We start from the raw sequence: 18,909 nt of genomic DNA, 5'->3' as shown, positions 1-18,909 counted from the left end.
CACCCTGCATGGCAGGAACTGCGGTACTGTCCGGAGGGAGGCATGGGCCGGGCCCCCAGGGGCACAGGGTTCAGAAGAGGCAGAGACTGAGGTGAGATTTCTCAGGCCTTGGGGGCCACCCCCACACCCGCCCCCCACGGAAAGGGCTTTGAGGCTCTTAATTGCAGAAATAGTGGTTTATTGGTCAGCCCACCTTCTTCAGCATGGCCACCCTCCACCTGGGGGGGCTTTAGCTCTGTGGGTTAGACCTTGCTGGGAGGCGGGCTTTGGGTCAGAAAGGCAGACAGAGACGGGGCAGTTCCCACTCAAAGGGTGGTTCCTGGCCGTCTCTGGCTGTGGCAGGTATCAGAGCCGGCCTACACCTGAGTGCCCACATCCTGGCTGGGGCTGGGGTCGCACAGGCCCCACTTGGAGCAGGTCTCATAGTCTTAGGTGTCAAAAGGTGAATGCTTGTGAGGCTGGGCTGGCACAGCCTTGGCCCGGGGCACCTGGACCCACAGACCCCTGCCCCAGCTGGAGGCCAAGTCTGGTGGCGGTGGCGGCCCACGGGCACTAGGCTGGGTAGTGGAAGAGGCTGCCTGTGCGGAGCCTCCGCTTCAGCTCTTGCCACAGCAGCCGCCGCTCCCGCTGGGCACCCTTCATGACACTGCTGTTCTCCAGGGCACGGCGGGACAGGTAGGGCAGCACCTCCATCACGGGGCCGTAGGGCACGTACTTGTACACAGGGAAGCCTGCCTGGCCTGCGTGCACAGGCAGAGGCCATCAGTCCCAGCCCTGCCCGGCCCCCCAACACCATCCCGCACCCCCCAGGAGGCCCGCTCGCTCACCCAGCGGAAAGCTGATCTGGTCACACATGCCCAGCAGCTGTCCAAAGTACACCTGGCAGTCAGCGGGGTGCAGGCCCAATTCCTCCATCCTGTAAGGGGGCAAGGTGGCAGGTGAGCCCCCTGGGCCCTGTGCTGGCTCTGAGCCCCTCTGCCACCCTCAGACCCCCATCCACATGCTCTCCCCTCCACCCCTCAGGGTGGAGCGTGGGCAGGAGCTCTGCCCTGCAACTCCCACCCCAGCCTGCGACTACCAAGTTCCCTCCCTCCCTAGCCAGCCTCCCCTCCTGCTGTGCTCACTCCCCAATGGCCCCTTCCTCCTGCTGGCCCAGACCCCCATTGCTGGTGCTCTGACCCAAGAGAGGGGGCCCCACCCAGCAGCCTGCCCCACGTGTGGCAGCTTGCAGCCCTTGTGCTGCCCCTTCCTCCAGCCATTCCACTTCAGTGCCTCGTGCCTCTCGCCTGGCACCCCCCAACCCCAGCCAGGCCCTTTGTCACACCCTGCTGGTTGCTGTCCCGTAAGGCAGTGACCAGTGGCCACGGAGTCTTTGGAAGGTGGCTGGTGCTGCCAGCATGAACCACACGTGGGGTTGTGAAGACAGTGCGAAAAGAGAATGCAGAGCGTCTCGTCATTTTCCAGAAACACCAAATGCGTGTTTAGATGGTAATAGCTTGAATGTGTTGGGTTAATTGAAATGCATCATTGAAATCAACCTCATTTTTTTGTTTTAATGTGGCCACCAACACACAGAGAGTTAAGAGATGTGGCTCGCACTCCTGTTAGTGCTGCCCAGATGTTGGTGGGGCCCCCCGGGAGCGGGGGGGACTGCATCTGGGGCAGTGGGTGCTGTGATGTGTCTCAGACAGTGGTGGGCCCCCCCCCCCGGGAGGCAGGAGACTGCATCTGGGCAGGGGCTGCCGTGGTGTGTCTCAGCGGGAAGATGTAGAAGAAAGGGAGCCGTGCAGGGGGCAAGCTCCACACGGAGAAGCTTCCTAGTTCTCTGCCCGGCCAGCCTCCCAGTAGCTGAGCCTGTGGCCCCAGCTGTAAAGGTCGGCACTGGCGCGGACCACGGCCTTCATAATGGAAGCCTACGGAGCACCACTGTCCACCCGTCGGCCTCATGGGCTCGCCGCTGCCCAGAGCAGGACCCCGGCACCCAAGGGATCAAACCTCAATCAAGGCTCCTTCACAGAATACCATTTTTAATCCTAAGGGAAAGCCATGTTCTAAAATTTGTGGCTCCATCATGTTCATTTTAACAGTTGAAGCCAGAACTCATCCTTGCGCACGCAAGCGGGCCCCCCTACACCCAGCGACAAGACTGGGGCGGCCAAGGTGGGAAATGAGGACCTGAGAAGTCCCCAGGGATGAAGGGAAGAAGACAGCCGGGACTCTGCTCTGCCCCCACCGGAAACCGCCAGACCCCCAACCCTGGCAGCAGCGCTCAGGAGGGAGCCCTGGCGCTCAGGTTCCCGAGCATGGTGGCTGCCACTGCCGTGCGTTAGGAATGGCGGTTTGCAGTTGCAACTTCAGACTGAAAAAGCAGCACCACCGTGAGCAAAGCGTGGACAGCGACGTTACTGGGTGGGTTTAGAACTAGCAGCCAGCTCTCCAGGCTGCACCCTCACCCCACCTGCACCTTCACCGCTCCTTTGGGAGACCCCACTCAGCAGCAAGTCCTGGGCTTGGGGTGCTCCCACGGGGGGACGGGGGCCCCTGCTTTACTCTGGGGAAGCCCCCGGAAGGCAGAGACTGGGGAGAAGCAGGGGAACTAGAAGCCCTGGTGAGGGCTGCTTGGGTTAGGACATGAGATAGAAGAACAGGGAATATATAAGGATTTGCTTCGCCGTATTCATGTACTTGACTTGTAAGGGTTCTGCCAGTTTTGCTCCATGGCAGTGAGGGGGCCGGGGGGGAGGGGGGTGTTGTTCATTAAGAGACCAGGCATCAGAGGCTGAGGCATTCCAACATTTCACACTGTCTGCATTTTAATGAGCTATTTCAGTCACCTAATAAACTTACTTGAATTTGAAACTTCAGTAAGGTTTTAATTTCAAGAACCAAATTAACCGCAAATAGCCTTTGCTACAGTAGAGCCAAGGCCCAGGCGGCCTTGGCGGGATGGGGGCCTGGGAGGCACCAAAGCCAGCGCTGCCAAGCCCTCCAGGTGCCCTGCCCAGGGAGCACCTGGACCGCTGGGGCAGGGGAGGGGGTGCCTACCTGCGCAACGTGAAGCGCACTGTGTCCTCGTTGTGGGAGGCCACCATCACTTTGGCCTTGGCGTTGTGCCTCAGCTCCTCCAGGACATAATTGAGGCACCTGGGGGGGGGGGACACGTGAGCCTGGGCCTGGAGTGTCCCCCACAGCAGCAAAGGCCCGGGGCTGTCTAGCAAGCCTGCCCCTCCCAAAGGTGCCCATGGCGACAGGACTGAGGCAGGGAGCACCTGTCCCTCCTTAGCGCCTTGAGACTGAGAGAAAAGGTGAGCATCTCAAGGTCTAGACATTCAGAGGGACCCAGCTGAGGCAGAGTGCCCTGTGTGCCCATGACAGGCACAGCTTCAGGAAAGGGTCTTCTAGGAAATTTAGGGTGGGTGTGTGGGGGCAGCGCCTCCTCCTGGCAGTGAAAGCAACTCCGCCAGGTGCCTGCTGTCTGACCTGGCAGCTCCAATTCCAGTAGTGGCTGCGATGGTCTGCTGCTGACCTGGGGGATCCAGGTACAGCTTTTCCAGAAAAGCAAGGACAGTGGGGAGCGCAAGGCGCCAGCCACCACATGGGCTGCACGAGCAGGTGCCGGGCGGTGAGGGGAGACGCTGTGGTCTCTGAATTTACAACCATCCACGCAGCCTCCAAGAGAAATGGCACGAGGTTGGCCTGTCCCGGTGGCACCAGACACCACAACAGGCGGCCCCAGAGGCAAGGCGGGTGCAGTGTGGGGAGGGCACTCGGGCACCAGCAGGAGCTGCCAGGACCCAGGCGAGCTCAGTTTAGTCCAGTCGACTTTTCTGTTAAAAAGCCACCTTAATGTGTTTGAAAAAGTAAAGCAAAAGCAGAGAAAATAATCAGTTCGGGCCTGAGGGCAAAAGCTTTGCTCCTACCAGAAGCTTCCGACCCCCAGGGCGGCTCCCCCTTTGGATGGGGGTCCATTGGCTCAGCTCCAGCACCGAGGAGGGACATTTCCCTCGAGGTTTCCTCACTCCCCTCCGCAGGGGCCAAAGCCCTGGGGGCCAAGGAGGCCCGGCGCACCTGTGGTACATGGCGTTGGTGGCCTCGTACGTGGGGTTGATGGGGTCCTCGTAGCCGATCTCCGCGGCACGGGCCCGCTCCTGGGCCATGTATGCTCCCCGCACCAGCTTGGCTCCAAAGCACCAGCCCTCACGGCGAGCCAGTTCCACGTCCATGGTGACGTTGTCATAGGCATCCTGCAGAGTCAAAGTCAAAAGTCAGTAACTAGGTCAGCCCCTCTCCAGCCAGCAACAACCCCCCGCCGCCCGCCCCAGGGGCTTCCTGGGCCCAAGAGCATCAGGGGCACAGTCTGCCAGGGGCACCAGGGCGACAGCAGCTGGCTGAGGTGCCCGGGGCCCTATGGGTGCTCGGGATCTGGGAGACAGGTGTGGGTGACGGAGCCCTTTGACCTCTGCCCTCAAGGAATGTTGACAGAGAGGCTACCTGCAGCCTCTTCTGTTTGGCCTGGAGGCAGTCCTTCGAGGGGACAGGCCAGGTGCCTGCAGCCACAGTACACGGCAGTCTCCTCGGGCTGACTTGGGGTGGGCGCCTGCCTGGAGAGCCCCCTGCCCCCACAGCCTCAACACCCACCCACCGCCCCCAAACGCCTCACTGGCCCCCCAGCGGCGGCCCATTCTCGGTTTGTGCGCGGGGCTCCCACCCTGAGGAGTCACTGAGGAAGCAGCACAATTCCAGCCCCATTGTCTTCCCAAGAAGGGCCAGAGCCTTCACTGGATTCTCAGAGGGACCCAACCAAGACGGGAGAAAAGGGTCATCCCTAAAGGCTTCAACGACATCTGGGGATGAAAGCACATTACGTGGGCCCTACATGAGCTCCCTCCTTGTCTTCCTGCCCCTTCAACACCCTCGTCTGGGACCAGGGGCCCCCAGGAGGGGCCGGCCTTCCCTGCAGCCGTGGCCCTGGTGGGGCGGTGGTGGGCCTCACCCGGAGGTAGCACTGGTACGTGTTGAAGACGAGCGGCTTCTCCACGTTGAACTTGCGCTGCATTTCCAGCGTCAGGCGGCTGATGGCCGGCTGGAAGTAGGTCTGCTCGGCGTCCACCATCAGCCGCACCCCCACCTCCAAGGCTTTCTTAGAGGTCAGGGGTGGGAGACAGGGTTTGTCGGGGGCTCAGGAGAGGCAGGTGCCCCCCCCAGCCCCTGGGCGCATCCCAGGCCCTCGACCTTGGCCAGGGTGTCCATCCTCTGCAGCATCCGCGTCATCTGCTGCTCCTCCTCCTCGGTGAACCCTGAGAGCAGAGGCTCCAGCTGTCCTGTCTTGGGGGGGTGGCACGCGGTCAGGCCACAGCAGGGCCCTGGACCACACTGCTCTCGAAGCCAGCACCCCCCCGCCCTAGCCCAGAGCCTACCAACACCTGTTGCCTGGTCCCCAGGACCAGCGAGACCCCCTCACCTGGGCCCCTCCTCCACCCTGTTTGTGCATGAAGGTCAGTGCCCTGCCCTGAGGCCAGCTGGTGACCCAGCAACAAGGCCACCTGGGGGCGTAACCTCCCAGCCAGCCAGTCAGCTGCCTCAGGTCAGACCTGCCCCCAAGGCATCTGCTCCCACAGCCTCCCCAGTAAGCTGAGGGTCCCCCTTCTGCCCCCAGACAACTAAGGAAGCTACCTTTGACCCATCCGATCACCAGGAAAGTCTCAGCCCCAAGCAGGGAGTGGGCTCAGAGAAACCAGGGCTACAGGAAGACAGGGACAGCTCTCAACACAGATTGACAAGGGACGGAGGCACCGCCCCCTGGTGGTGGCCTTCAGGGAGTGGGGCAGGTTGGCATGGCATGTGAAGGCGGTGGGCACACACTCTGCAGGCCTGTGCAGCCCTGGGCCCTCTGCTCGCCCCACCTGCCCACCAACCCTGTCCAGGGCACACCGGGGAGAGGGCTCCTCAGTGTCTCAGTGTGGGGGCTGGGCCCTCAGTGGCCTAGGCTGGAGGTGTGTGGAAGACAGTGTTTGCCTCTGCTGCTTGTTCGCATCCCTGCTTAGGAGGTGGTTTCCACATGGCTGCAAATTCCTAGACACCCCTCCCACGGGCAGGTGGGGTCTTATCCCTCCCTGCGTACACAGGCCCGCCAGTCACTGACTTTTAACCAGCGGGACTGGGCACAGGTAATGCTGTGGGACTTCAGGGGCTAGGCTAGAAGAGGGGACAGAGCTTCTTCCTGACTCCTGGGGACACTCACACTGGGGACCCAGCAGCCATGTGGTGAGGAAGCCCTGGCCGAAAGCTGGCTGTGTGGGTGGAGACCCTCTACAGTGACCCCGCTCCTGCCACCCTCTGAATACAACAGCAGGGAAATCTGAGGGCCACCTAGAACCTCGAAGAGGAGCAAAACGTGTTGCCCTTTCAAGGCCAATGAGGTTTGGGGTGACCCAGCGTGCAAGGGCAGATGACGTGGGGGAGGTTCCCCAGATACCCCTGTCCTCTAGGGTCTCCGTCCCTCTCCATGGGCACTGATGGGCCTGTCTTCTTCCCTCTAGACCCCAGGGTCTCACACGGCCCGGGAGGACAGCAGGCTAAGGCACAGGGAACACTACCCAGCCCGTCCTGGCATCCCCTGAGACGGGGGGTGGGGGGGTGGGGGGCACGGCGCACCTGCATGTTAGGGACCACCAGGTGCTTGGAGAGCTCGGTCCTGCTGTCGATGAGGCTGCTCCAGTCCAGCAGGTCCAGGGTGCTGCGGGCAACCGTGGGTCAGCAGAGCGGCACGGCCGCTTCTCCAGCCAGCCAGGCAGCCTTACCCATGGTGCCAGGATCTGTTGGGAGCCTGGACCCCAAACCAGCCCATCCCCTGAAAAGAGCACCTCCAAACCCAGTCCCCGAAGAACCTGCCCCAGTGTTCAGTTTCAAAAGACAGATAAAATGTAAATGTCGTCATCTGTTTAACAAATGAAAACCAAAACACGGGCATGTTCTGCAGAGGGGCGGTGGCAGCTAGGAAAACGCAGGGCCTGCACAAAGACCACCACTGGCCACATCAGTCTGGGGGGCGGGCAGACAAGGGAGAGCAGGCAGAAGCACGCACGGTATGCAAGCACGAAGCATCCTGTTGCCAGCCCAGGGGCCCCGGGGACCTCAGTCCCAGCCCCCAGCACCCTAAAGATGAAGTCAGCGGCTCTCCAGGCGTTAGCTGCCCTGACCCTTCACCTGTCTGCTGGCTGGCACTCCTGCCGAGCAGCACAGTCACCTGGCCCTGTGCTCGAGCCGCTGGCCCTCATCCATGGCCTCCGGGTTCCCTGTCAGCTCCCACCCTGTGCATCTCAGGGGCGCGTTTTCCTTAGCACCATCACCTCAAGGCCCACAGACTTGATGAGGAGGGTGACCAGGACTGGGGCAGGCTGCAGGGACCCAGCTGGAACCACAGCTGAAGAGGGGCCGACACCCCCACCTTCTCAGCCAAGGGGCTGCTCTTACCCAGACACACCCAGGGTCTCTGCAGTGAACCAGCTCTCGATCTCCTTCTTGGACGCAATGCCCATCTTCGCCACGCTTTCCTTGAGAAGTGAGAGGTGTCGGTCCCCTGGCACCCCGAGCCCCACTCACTAACACTTAGTTCTGCCTGTTGGTTTGTGATCTGCTTGGACCTGATTGCATGTTAGTGAGAACAGGATGCGGCTCAGGCTAGGCTGCTGATCCACAGTGGAGTCTATCCCCGCAGGTCCCGACGCCCTCCCCCGCCACCCCCCACCCCCGTCCCTGCAGCCCCACAGCACTGCTCCTTGCAGGGCCTGCCCCTCCGCCACTCTCCTGTCCCCGGCCTCCGGTCAGACGCCTTCCCAGACAAACCCTGGCAGCCTCAGGGCAGGTCCCAGGCCCCGGAGCAGCCCTAGGAACCCATCTCAGATACGGCCCAGCCAGTCCTCCTTGGGCAGGGCGCCTCCCCAGCCCCGCCAGGTCCACCCACTCACACTACTAGGGAAGGGCTGCCCACCTGCAGTGCCGCCACCTCCAGCCTCGTGTCCGTGGCAGCGAGCCCGGCCTTCCCTTGCTCGGCAGCCATTTGGTGAAAGAACCGTCTCCACTTGGTCAGCACATCTGAGAACTGCAGCTGCAAGTGCAGGCCTGGGCTGCCATCTCAGGCGCACGCCCAGCTCCCTGCCCCCAGGACCCCCGCATAGCCCCTGGCCCCCGCCCCAGCCCACCTGTGTACCTGGCTCTCAGCCCCAAAGGTACAGGCACGTGAGCTTTCACTTAATGCTCACAGCTGCCCCCAGGTCCTGCAAACTCTCTCTGCATGTAGATGTTTCCAGCACTTACCAGAACCTGGGGTCTCCCCAGCGCGGTGAGCTTAATGGCTGTGAAGCCATCATCGCTAGCTCCACCTGTGGGAAGCCACAGGAAGGGCCCTTAGGGCTCAGGGGGTGGGGGCGAGGGGCGGGGATCAAGGACCCGGAGCCTGTGCTCGCTCATAAACCACAGTGGACACGGCTGCTCCCCACACCCACCCGGGAGGTGGGAACAGTGGCTCATTGGCATTTGCTACGTGGGTCAGGAAGGCGGTGGGGAGGACTGCGCATTCCTACCCAGTCCCGATGACCACGCCCTCTCCCTGCCTCAGTCTCCTCTCCCCGCTGCCCCAGCGGGCTCACAGAACACACGCCCGCAGAGCAGAGAGCAGGCTGGAGCATGGGGGTCGCTCAACCCCTGCATCTGCACCTGTCCTCTGGCCTCCCGAGCACGGCTCCACTTCCGTGTGAGCCCCCCCCCCCCCGTCTGTTTGTCCCCAGGCGGAGCGGGTAGGGAGGTGCCCAGACACCCCTGGCACTGGGCACTGGACAGCCAGGTGTGGGCCTGACCGGCCAAGGCCTCCCCAGCGCTGCTCTCAGAAGGCTACTCCTGACCATCACTCGCTCCCACTTCCTAAAGTGTTCAGAAAGTGCGGACCCCACTTTGCCATCACAAGGGGGCTGCTGAGGATGCACAGTGTGGGGCACAGTGTGACCTGGTGGCTTTCGAAAGACTACAGGACATGAAGGCCTCAGGCACCCCCCAACTACCCACCTCCCCCGGCAGGTGCTTCGGCCCCGAGGCCGTGTGCGGAGGAATTCTCCACTAAAGAGGATCCGGCACCAGCTCCCTGAGCGGTGCAGCCCTCAGCGCACCCGTGCGTGCACGACCAGAAATCTGCCCTTGCCAGAGCTGGGGGCCGTCAACCACTGAAAGCCCTCCCGAGGGTCCACACACCGGGCACCTGGATCCAGGAAAGGGGCGGGGACCCCCTCCTGGAGGCAACCAGGCTCTTTGTGGAGGCGCTGGGTGCAGTAGTGACCCCAGTGTGACTGAAGTCTCACCTGTGGCTCCCTGTCACCCTCCCACCCGGTCACCCCAGGTCACCCACACAACCACCAGGGCCGCCCAGACAGAGAGGGAGGCCTGAGTGGGTGCTCCGGTCCGGGCCTCCCGCCACACGTCCACCTGCCGCCGGTAGGCCCAGGCTGGGCCTGGCCAGGGGACAGCCGGCAAAGAGCGAGGCCCCACCTGAAGCCTCAATGCAGCGCAGGAACGTCTCCATGTGGCTGTCACACTTGGCTTCATTGGCGTAGAAGTAGGTGCGGGCGCTGATGACGCCGTCCCTGCGGTCTCCAAAGGCCGGGTGGGCCTGGTACTGCTTCTCTCTCTTACTGGCTCCTGCGAACGGCCTGAGCTCTGACCCAACTCCACAACCGGCTCCAGCCTCAGGCCCAGCACCCAAGATGCCCCGAGGCTCCCCGACACTGTGCGGACGGCTGTTTGCCAGCGTCCAGTGCCACCCAGCCCTGGACACGCGCTGCTGCCTGGAAGAGCCCTAATCCCATGGCAGACCTGGGCCGGCAGGCAGAGCCAGACTGACCAAGGACCATGAGGATGTGCCCTAGGACATGGGTCAGAACTGGGCACCACCCCTTGTCCCCTGGGCTGGCTGTGTCCCATCCAGGACCCAGGCCATGGGGGGGGGGGGGCGGTGAAAGCATCTGTTGGCCACTGCTCACCTCTGTCTTTCCGCTCAGCCTCGGAGGTGCAGGACCTGTGGGAAGAGAGAGGGCAAGGGTCAGGGTCATGGCGCCTTGAGTACCACCGACAGTATGAACCCATCAGGGTGAGAGAACACTAGAGGCTGAGACCTGAACTTGACCACCAGAGGCTGTGTGGGGAGGGCTGGGTGAGCCAGGACAAGTAGGAGTGACTCACCGCCCCTCCCACTAGGCCTCCAGGGTCCCCTTCTCTGAGCTGGGAGGGGCAGTGGCCTCCGCAGCGACCCGGCCTCCAAGCCCTGCACCTGGAGAGGCCCCAGGTTCCCCATGGGTGGAGCCCCTCCAGAGTGTCTGAGAAGTAAGACCACCTGCTGGGGGGTGGTTCTCTGAACAGCCCAGGCAAGTCCGTGAAGGAGCGCCCTCTGGAAGAGAGACAGCTGTGGAGCCAGGCAGGGCTGGTGAGGAACAGACGGGCAGCCGCTGGCGCACACAACTCCCCGAATCAGCCAGCGGGGCCCCTTGCTTCACTCTCCACCCCCACATCCAGGTACCTCAACCACCGGGGCCGAGGCTGGCCTCCTGCCCACCCCCCTCCAGCCCCCGGCACCCTGCTTCGTTCTTGTCCCTCAGGTTTATGATCTAGCAGCAACTGGAGTTTTTCTTTTAAACTGAAAACCCTCCCATCAGACCTGAATAACACCCCCGGGCTTCACAGGGACAGGACAGCGAGGCAGCCCTGGGCCCTGGCTGCCCCACCCGACCAGCACTCAGCCACACTGGCCTCTCCACCGTCCCCAGCTGCCCCCTGCCTGGCTCTGCCTGGCCATGCCCTGCCTGGCCCACCCCCACCTCCTCCTCCCAGTGGCCATGGAGTCTGGGACAGCAAGCGTCATGGCTGTCTTCAGATGAAGGGAACACTCCCATCGCTGCCGCCAGTCCAGGGGTGGCACCCCCCCAGCTTCATCTGTCACCGGAATTTGTACTGAAGGCCTCGTCAGCCAGTCACCCAGAGAGGGCTCGGCTGCAGCCCTACACCCGTCGCATGGCCTCCCAACCCTTGGTCATACCCGCAGGGTGGGGTGGGGCGCCTGCAGCCTGTTCACGCCCCAGCAGGGAAGGGTGCTGAGTTCCCCCAGGGGCACTCCAGGCCCAGGTAAAGCCAGATAAGCTGCTGAAAGGCACCTGCACCTGTGGAGGCCTCACGTGACTCAAGCAGCTACGGCAACTTTCACCTGGTTGCCCCCAAAGCAAGTCCCAGGTGCCCATCTACCCTCTGGGGAGCCGTCCCTACAGGCCTGGCTTCTGTACCACCCTAGGGCCTGAGTCCGGGATGGCATGAGACAGAAGGCCTAGGTCAGGACCCAAGGGGCCAGGTGCTGCCCGCGAAGCGGTATCCCCATGTGGCCACAGGCTGGGGACAAGAATGGCCGGCAACCTCATGCCAAGCAGAAGCGAGTGCCTGATGTGACAGAAGAGAAGAGGGTGAGGGATGTGACAGTGTTGGCCCCGAACTCGACCTCCCTGCGGGAACAAGGAGCTCCCGTCCCCACCCCAACCTGAGGCCCCTGGGCAAGGGCACCGATGAGACCAGCCCCCCCCCTCCGAGCTGTGGCCCAGCCACAACCAGGCAAAAGCCATCCACTACAGTGGAGGCCCGACACGGGAGCCCACCGTGGGCACTAAGGCAGGGGCCTGGCCAGTGAGGGCGGCAGCTGGCGGACTCAGCCTGCTCTGTGACCACAGCCCCGCTCTCTGAACGTCAGCCACACAGTTACCTGCCTTCCAGCCCCACACCCTCCTGCTGTCAGACGGGGCCATTACCCAGCAGAAAGGCTCCCGGGGCCTGAGTCACCAGATCGAGATTCTGCCTGACTGGTATAACCAGGCTCCGAGGACTCTCCCTTTCTCTCGCCCAGCGTGCTCAGTGGCAGGAAAGCTGCCGGAGGCCAGGGCTATTTCCATCCCTGAACCTCCTGGGTACAGACCAGAGGGGAAGCAATTCAGAAATGGGCTGAGCAGAGGGACCGGGCAGGCTGCACAGCCTCAGGTCAGGTGCATGGGTCACAAGGAGACAAAGACAGCCGTGCCAGGATCTGTTGGGATCTGAGAGTGGAGACCACAGCACCATGGCGGGAAGGAGGAGAACCCCTACTGTGCACGTGTGTGTGTACACACGCACACACCTGTGCAGGCCCCAGGACCGGGAGAACGAAGCACACTGGGGGGAAGGGGGAAGGAGAGAAAGAACACAGAGACCCAGGGGTCTGTGGAGGTGACAGGAAGACCCAAGCAGCCCCTCAGCCAAGTCCAAGCTCAGTTCCCAGCAGCTGCCTGGCCAGACTTGTCAGTGGGACGCCTTTCAGAGAGGAGTGGACAGTGAGGGGGGATCAGGCCAGCCCCTCTCACTCCAGACATCCCTGGCGAGATGTAGGTCAGGCAGCAGGAGCGGGGAGGAGCTCGGCCAAGCCCATGGGGCGCTCCTGCCGGCACGCCCACCCCCCAGGCCTCCCCGGGCCCGGTTCCAGGCAGCATCTGTAACATTCTGTGTGCGCTGCACTCATCCCAGGGCAGCCGCCACCACGCCGGGGAACAGAGCCCGGCCAGCTCCCAGCCAGCCCTGGGGCTGCACAAGCAGGACAGACACATCTGCCATCCACAGGGTCCCCGGGTGTCCTGACCATCAGGAAGAAACCCCAGTCCCCTGCCCCACCCCCATGGCTCCCAGCCTTCTGGGGACACCCCAAGGGGCCCTCTCCTAGAGTTGGGCCACTGGCCTCTGCCTCCTAACGTGTTTGGGAAACACCATCCCACATCCTCCCTAGATGGCTACTGTTCCCCACCTCCTGCTTCCCGCCCTGAGAAGGCCTCCTGGGTCCACTCGTCATGCCTTCAGGCCAACCGGGCCTCCCATGTCTTTAGATCCTCTTTACTTTCTGTGCCTTTTACAGTGACGCCTGAGGCAGGCCCAGCCATCCCCACCCTCCACTTTCATTTGGGGCCATGGCCTCCACGTCACTGCCGAGAGCAGGGTTCAAGGCCATGTTTAAAGCCACCCCCGGCCAGGAACACCCAGTCCACCAGGCAGGCATCTGAATAGTGCAGACCAGCGCCTGCAAGCCTGGTCCCACCTCTCAGGCCCAGCCCCTCCGGCAACAGAGCTGGGCCTGAGTCCTTGACACGTGCCACAGGCATCGATGATGGTCACCCTGTTAGGATGGGGAGGGACCACCGCTCACGCCCCAGAGCCCATATGTGGCGCTCCAGCAGGACGAAGGGCACCAACTGTGACCAGTGCAAGGGCACAGGTGCCTCAGCAGGACGGGAAGGAAGCCAGGCAGGCCACCCTGGGAAAGCAGGCTTCTCAAACCAGAGAAAATCCCACTGTGAAGCCACCCAGCCCCCACCCTGACATGGCAGGACACACAGCTCATTAGTTCGTCCTCAGGCAGCCACGGCCCCCACTGGGAACAGAAGGGGTGCTCAGCCAGAGAACCCCGCCTCCAAGACAGCGAATCACTAGACAGGGGCTGGGCTCCCTAGCCCAATTGACTGCTGTGAGTCTCGGACATTCTGTTCCCAGGCCGGCAGCCTCACGTGACAGCTTTCCTTCCTGCCCCCCCCCACCTCCCCGGGCCAGAGCAAACTCCACAGCCTGAGACAGCAGGTTTTTCAGCGGTTTGGGCTTCCCCTCAGGACATTGCGCCAGGAAGCAGAGGGTGACCTAGTTCTGACCCAGCGCAGAGGTCCAGGGAAGGGTCTCCGTACTCACTGCCCAGGCAACAAGCAAGGTGTCGGCCTCATGGGGCGACGCCCGGCCAGCCTGCTCTTCCTGGCTGTTCTTTCCCTTCTCCACAGAGCCGGGAGCCCGGCAGGCTGCACACCCGCCAGGCAGAGCCCACCTGCGTCTGGGGAAGCTGTCTCTCCCAGGGCCAGGCAGGGGTGGGGCAGTGGGGTCCCTGCAGCAGAGCAGGGACCCGCCCAGAAGCGAGCAGGAAGTCACAGGGCTGATGTGTGATTGGGCAGCCCTGCTCTCGGCCTTGAGAGCCGTTCCAGCTCATTTGTCACAGCTACCAAACTCTGCCCCCATCGGGTGAAAGCCATCTGAATTTCATATAATTTTCATGTCACAAATTATTATTCTTGCTCTGATTCGGTTCAACCATTTAAAAATGCAAAACCCATTCTCAGTGTGCAGACGGCACAAAGCCAGGCGGTGGGTGGGCCCCGCTGTGGGGAATAGCGGCCGACCCCTATTCTCAGTGCTCCTCCGGCCCTGCACACACCAGGCTGCCCCGGAGAGCACAGGGCTGTAATCCTCACGAGGTGAAAATGCAAGCCCCCAGGGCTGAACCCACGAGGGCTCCGAGTAATCAGGCAGATGCAGCTCTCCTAGCCCCGGGCCCCTCCCAACCCAGGCCTCAGCCAGTCCCCGGCCCCCCAGCGGTGCTCTGGGGCACCAACAGATGCCAGGCAGGCCTTACTCCATCTCCTGGCGCTCCGCCTCCTCTGTGCTCAGGTCTTCCTCCACTCCGTAGTCCAGGATGGAGCCCACACCAAACGCCTTGTTATGCTGAATCAGGGGCCGGATTGACTCCTGGTCCTCACCGGCCACGAACTGTCCGTAGAAGGTCATCTTCATAAGCTTGTCGAACAGCCGTTGTCCCAGAAGTCTACTGGTGAGACGGAGCAGCTGAAAGGCAAAGGGAAGAAGCTGTCCTGGGCCAGCAGCCTCCCCTGTCCCCAGCAAGACACCTTGCTTCCCTGCCCCCTTCACCAAGTCACAAAACCTACTCTCCCAGGGCCAAACTTGGCTCACGGCCCCCATTTTACAGTGGAGACCACCCAAAGCAGCTTGCTATCTGCTTGCAGCAACTGTCAATCACCCACTCCTGTGGCCACGGCGGGTCCCAGGGACCACCCCTGTGGCCACTTTTCCTCTCTGCCCTGCAGGCTCACAGATGACCCCAGTTGCACTCAGCAGGTGCCTGACCACCACTCGGTGGATAAAGGAGCGAATGGCGGGTCTCTCTGAGACAGCTATGGGCGTGTTCATAACGTCCACGCCTCAGAAGATGACACTGGGGAAAAGGAGGGTTTGGTGCAACTTTCTAGAAGGCGAGCACCAGATTTTTCAATAGTTCGTTCACTGCTTAGTCCAAGTTCTTAAAACAGTGCCTGGTAAGGGGCCGGCTCTCCTAGAGCTGTTAAACAAATGAACACGTGCAAAGTTCAGAATCTGCGCTCAGGTGGAGTGAGATGTGGGCTGCCGACCACCCAGGTGACCATCTACAAAGTTCTGCAGACAAGCGGCCACCCCAGGACCAGTGGGCATTCAGCACAGTCACCCAGGGCCACAACACACCAGCAGCTCAGGCCAACGTGCCCCCGAGGAAGACAACCGCCCATGAACCACCCAGCGTCCCCTCCAATCACGTCCCGGACTTCTGTCGTCATCATCCAAAGGCCCTAAGCAGCTGCATCACGCCCAGCACAATTCCAGGCCAGGCAAAACAGAGGCACTCACATCCTACTGGGGGAGAGACTCTGAAGGAGGGAGGGGCAAGGTTACCCCAAGGGGTGATTGAGAACAGAGCGGGAGGTGTTTTCGAACTTAGATCCAGAGAGGGGGGCTGGCCCAGGGTGGGGGGTGACTCCAAGAGCTGGCACACTGGGGACAGTCAGGGCAGGAGGCCTGAGGCTTTGAGGGATGGCTGCTGGGGGGGCGGCACACCCACCACCTGTCTGGGAATTCCCATGCGCCCACTGCCCCCACCCCAGCTCCAAAACAGAGCCAGCCTGAGGTTTCTCAACCCAGTGGATAACTGGATCCCCTGTATTGTGGAGAATGTCTCTTGGGATCAGGGTTTTAAGCAACAGTCTCTACTCTAAGCAAAAGCATGAGCAAGTCTGCAAACCAGCCCCAAGCAGCCCACGTTGGACCAGAGGCAGACAGGCCTGGAAATGCAGGGTGACACTCTGTGGAGAAGCCTCAAGGCCACACCTGCAGGGCATCCTAAGGTCAAGGCTTTTCAGGCCATCACCTCTACCTGGCTGCAGCTTCCGTCCAGTCCTTGTTTTTATAAGGAGGATTAGAAAAGTGAAAATTTTTACACAGAGGATTAGAAAGGGAAACAAAATGTTATCTGGGGAGGGCAGGGCAAGCCTCTCCCTGTCCCACCACCTCACGCCCAGCCAGAGCTGCCTGGCAGGAAGTGGAACGTAATCGAGGATCGCCCCAGGCGCAGCCAGGGAGGAACAGCCATGGGCAGCTCTGAAAAAATGCCCTGCAGTGCACACACCGACCCTGCCGCACCCAGTGCAGAAGTGCCTCCTTGCAGGCCAGCAAACTCCCAGCCCGGGCCACGTGGTCAACGGTGCACTTAGGCTGAGTGGACCCAACTGCCTCTGTCCTGCTCCTCAGCTCTGCCAGTGTAGTGCAAGAGCAGACACCACAGCCACCACCCATCGAAGGAGCAAGGGTAAGGCTGACGCTGTATTGACAGGAAGACTGAGATGGGCCCTGGGCTGGTGGCCTCCCACACCTGGCACTGCAGTCTGCACTGACCTCCTCTGCTCTGCTCCAAGGGCGGGAGGGGCTCGGAGGGCATGGCCACCCATGTCACGAGCCAGTCATTCACCCTCTCACCTAGGCGGCACACAGGGTAGAACTGACAGTTCTAGAGCCAGCTCCAGAACAAAGTGGCCGCGTTGAAACCATCTGGGCAGCACTGCCTGGCATAAGGGCTGCCCCACCTTGTCTCCAGGTGGATTTAGAATCTTGCACCAATAACACAGACTCAAGTTTTCATTGTAAAACACGGGTGCCTACAGAGCACAGGTAAAGCGGGTTCTTCCTCCCTGCTTCTGGCAGGGCCACTGTCAGCATCTGCAGTGTTCTTTCCATCAGCCTCTTCTGCAGTGGCTCACACCCAAACACAGAAGCCTTTGTTGGGGAAGACCTGGATTCTCTAACCTCTGAGTCCCAAACCAATGCAGAGTGCAGAGTGGGCCCCTGTACTCTGACCCTCCCTCAGAGCAGACTCGAATGACTTCCGCCCCGGCAGGAACTGCAGAAACCAGTGCCCTTCAGCAGGAAAAAATTCCTGCAAGAGGAATTTTTACTGCAGGGTGGAGGTCAGGGAGGACAGGCCCACAAGTCCATGCAGTCCGTCGGGCCTCTGCCCCTTTCCCGCCAGCAACAGGCACCAAGGCTTCCATCACTGGTGGGACCACCAGCAATGACAAAGGTAGAACAGGTCCCATGCTGGGGGGCATGCAGAGCACCCCCACTGATAGTGGGCTCCTTGAGGGTGTCCCCAGGTCACATGCAGGATCTGAGAAGGCCTGGATGGGCCCCCCCGCCTCTTTCAGGCACCCACAGCTCAGTCCCTGCACTCCAGCAGGTACCCCTAGCAGGCATCACAGAGAGAGCAGGGGCGAAACATCCCTCCCGTGGTAGCCGAGGGCTCCCAGCTCTGCTGGCTTCGCTGCTGGTTTTAAACCCAGGGAAGGAAAGTCCACGCTGTGTGGAGACAAAATTTGGCCTAGCTGGTTCCAAGCCCTCTCTTCCCCTCCCTTCCACGTACACAGGGACACAGTTCCTGCCCTGCTCATCCCAGTTCCACCTGGCCATCCCCGGGATGCCTCCACTTCTCCAGTTCAGCTCCTTGTCCCTCCGAATCCCACCCCCCAATCAGACCCAGATTCCAAACCTGACAGGGCAGCTTCTGGAGGGATCCAGGCCAACACCTCCACTGGCCTCACAGTCCCCTCGGAGCCACCAAACTCCGAGACATTCTGGGCCTCTGCCCTTGCTTCCCACCTGCTGGGGTCTGGCCTTCACTTAGCTGAGCCTGAGGATGGCTCAGTGCCCCTCCGTGCAGGCTCCCCAGGGACCGAGGGGGGCGGCACCATGCCCTCAGCAGTCCCACCTGAGAAATCCACACCAACTGCAAGAGGAGCCTTCCAGAGCCTTTGCACCAGCAAATGGAGCCTTGCAAACTGCTCCCAGGGTCACCTTGAAATAAGTACATCTCTGTACCCCAGAGTGACAGCCGCTAAGACAGAGTTCTGCTTCTTACTTCCCCAAAGCCCTCGCACTTTTCAGTTACCATGTTAAAGTTTTATGAGTTTGATATTTGAGCCAATTCCCGTTTTTCCCCAACACCATCTGTTTGTCGTGGTCGTGTCTAGGGAGCCCCTGGATCACTGAGAATTTGGGGGTTCTGGGCTATGAACCCTTCAATACCACCAGACTTCGCTTTGGGCAACATGGGGGACACTCAATTTAAATGTCACATCACAACTTTGTATACTGCACGTGGAATATAGCTTAAGAATTAAAATTTTTCTTTGTTTTTAGTTGGTACTGAGATGTAGCAAAATTCAGGGACCCCAAAAGGAATGCCGGAAACACCTCCCTTCCTGACTTTCCTCGCAATAGGCGATGCTCGAGAGGCCCCTTCTTTACACTCTGAAACTTCATAACGCATCCCGGGACCAGCAGAAGAAGCCGGGGCGCCCCCGCGCAGCCGCCCACCCACCGGCCCCTGTGCGCACCTGCTCATGGTGCGCCAACAGCACCCGCGAAGCGCATAGGCGCAGCACCAGCAGGTTGCGCGCCAGCTCCCAGCTGCGCCGGCTACGGTACGCCTCCTGCGCGTTGTTGAAGTCCACGGTAGGCACCGGCGGCCGCACGGGCTCCGCCGCCCCGCGTCCTGGCACGACCCCCGGGCTCGCGGCGGGCCGCTCGTGGGTCGCCGGCGCCGTTGACAGCGGGGAGAGGCGAGGAGTGCCGGAGCGAACCGCGGAAAGGATGCGCTTCAGAGCCATGGCTGCGCGGTTGCTTGTGCCGGGAGTGCTTAAGTAGAAGCCGCCGCTCCGCCCCTCAGGCCCCGCC

At 61.6% G+C, this 18,909-nt stretch overlaps 1 protein-coding gene across 1 annotated transcript; it reads right to left on the bottom strand.

Moving 5' to 3' along the window:
- Window positions 1-161: 161 nt before the first annotated feature.
- LOC123806565 (proline dehydrogenase 1, mitochondrial-like) lies at window positions 162-18,857 on the bottom strand. Its single transcript, XM_045819766.1, has 14 exons — window positions 18,570-18,857; window positions 14,492-14,700; window positions 10,029-10,063; window positions 9,538-9,687; window positions 8,317-8,381; window positions 7,991-8,107; window positions 7,474-7,553; window positions 6,655-6,736; window positions 5,233-5,325; window positions 4,994-5,140; window positions 4,069-4,244; window positions 3,046-3,144; window positions 828-916; window positions 162-740 (listed from the first exon to the last, which is right to left on the bottom strand). The coding sequence occupies exons 1-14, from the start codon at window positions 18,840-18,842 to the stop codon at window positions 553-555; spliced, it is 1,803 nt and encodes a 600-aa protein (XP_045675722.1). The 5' UTR covers window positions 18,843-18,857; the 3' UTR covers window positions 162-552.
- Between the last annotated feature and the right edge of the window lie 52 nt (window positions 18,858-18,909).

The sequence above is a fragment of the Phyllostomus hastatus genome, unplaced genomic scaffold (assembly GCF_019186645.2).
Source record: "Phyllostomus hastatus isolate PE091 unplaced genomic scaffold, TTU_PhHast_1.1 phas_scaffold_387, whole genome shotgun sequence".
NCBI lineage: Eukaryota > Metazoa > Chordata > Mammalia > Chiroptera > Phyllostomidae > Phyllostomus > Phyllostomus hastatus.
Note: the sequence above shows the minus strand (reverse complement) of the source record. Positions and strands in the feature narration are given on the sequence as shown.

What these genes read in the sequence shown, in the direction of transcription:
- LOC123806565 (XM_045819766.1), bottom strand. Translation starts at nt 18,842, where the DNA reads ATGGCTCTGAAGCGCATCCTTTCCGCGGTTCGCTCCGGCACTCCTCGC. An exon ending in GGCTGAGCGGAAAGACAGAG is followed by an intron (nt 9,688 to 10,028) that starts GTGAGCAGTGGC and finishes GGCCGTTCGCAG; the next exon opens with GAGCCAGTAAGAGAGAGAAG. An exon ending in GGATGGACACCCTGGCCAAG is followed by an intron (nt 5,141 to 5,232) that starts GTCGAGGGCCTG and finishes CTGACCTCTAAG; the next exon opens with AAAGCCTTGGAGGTGGGGGT.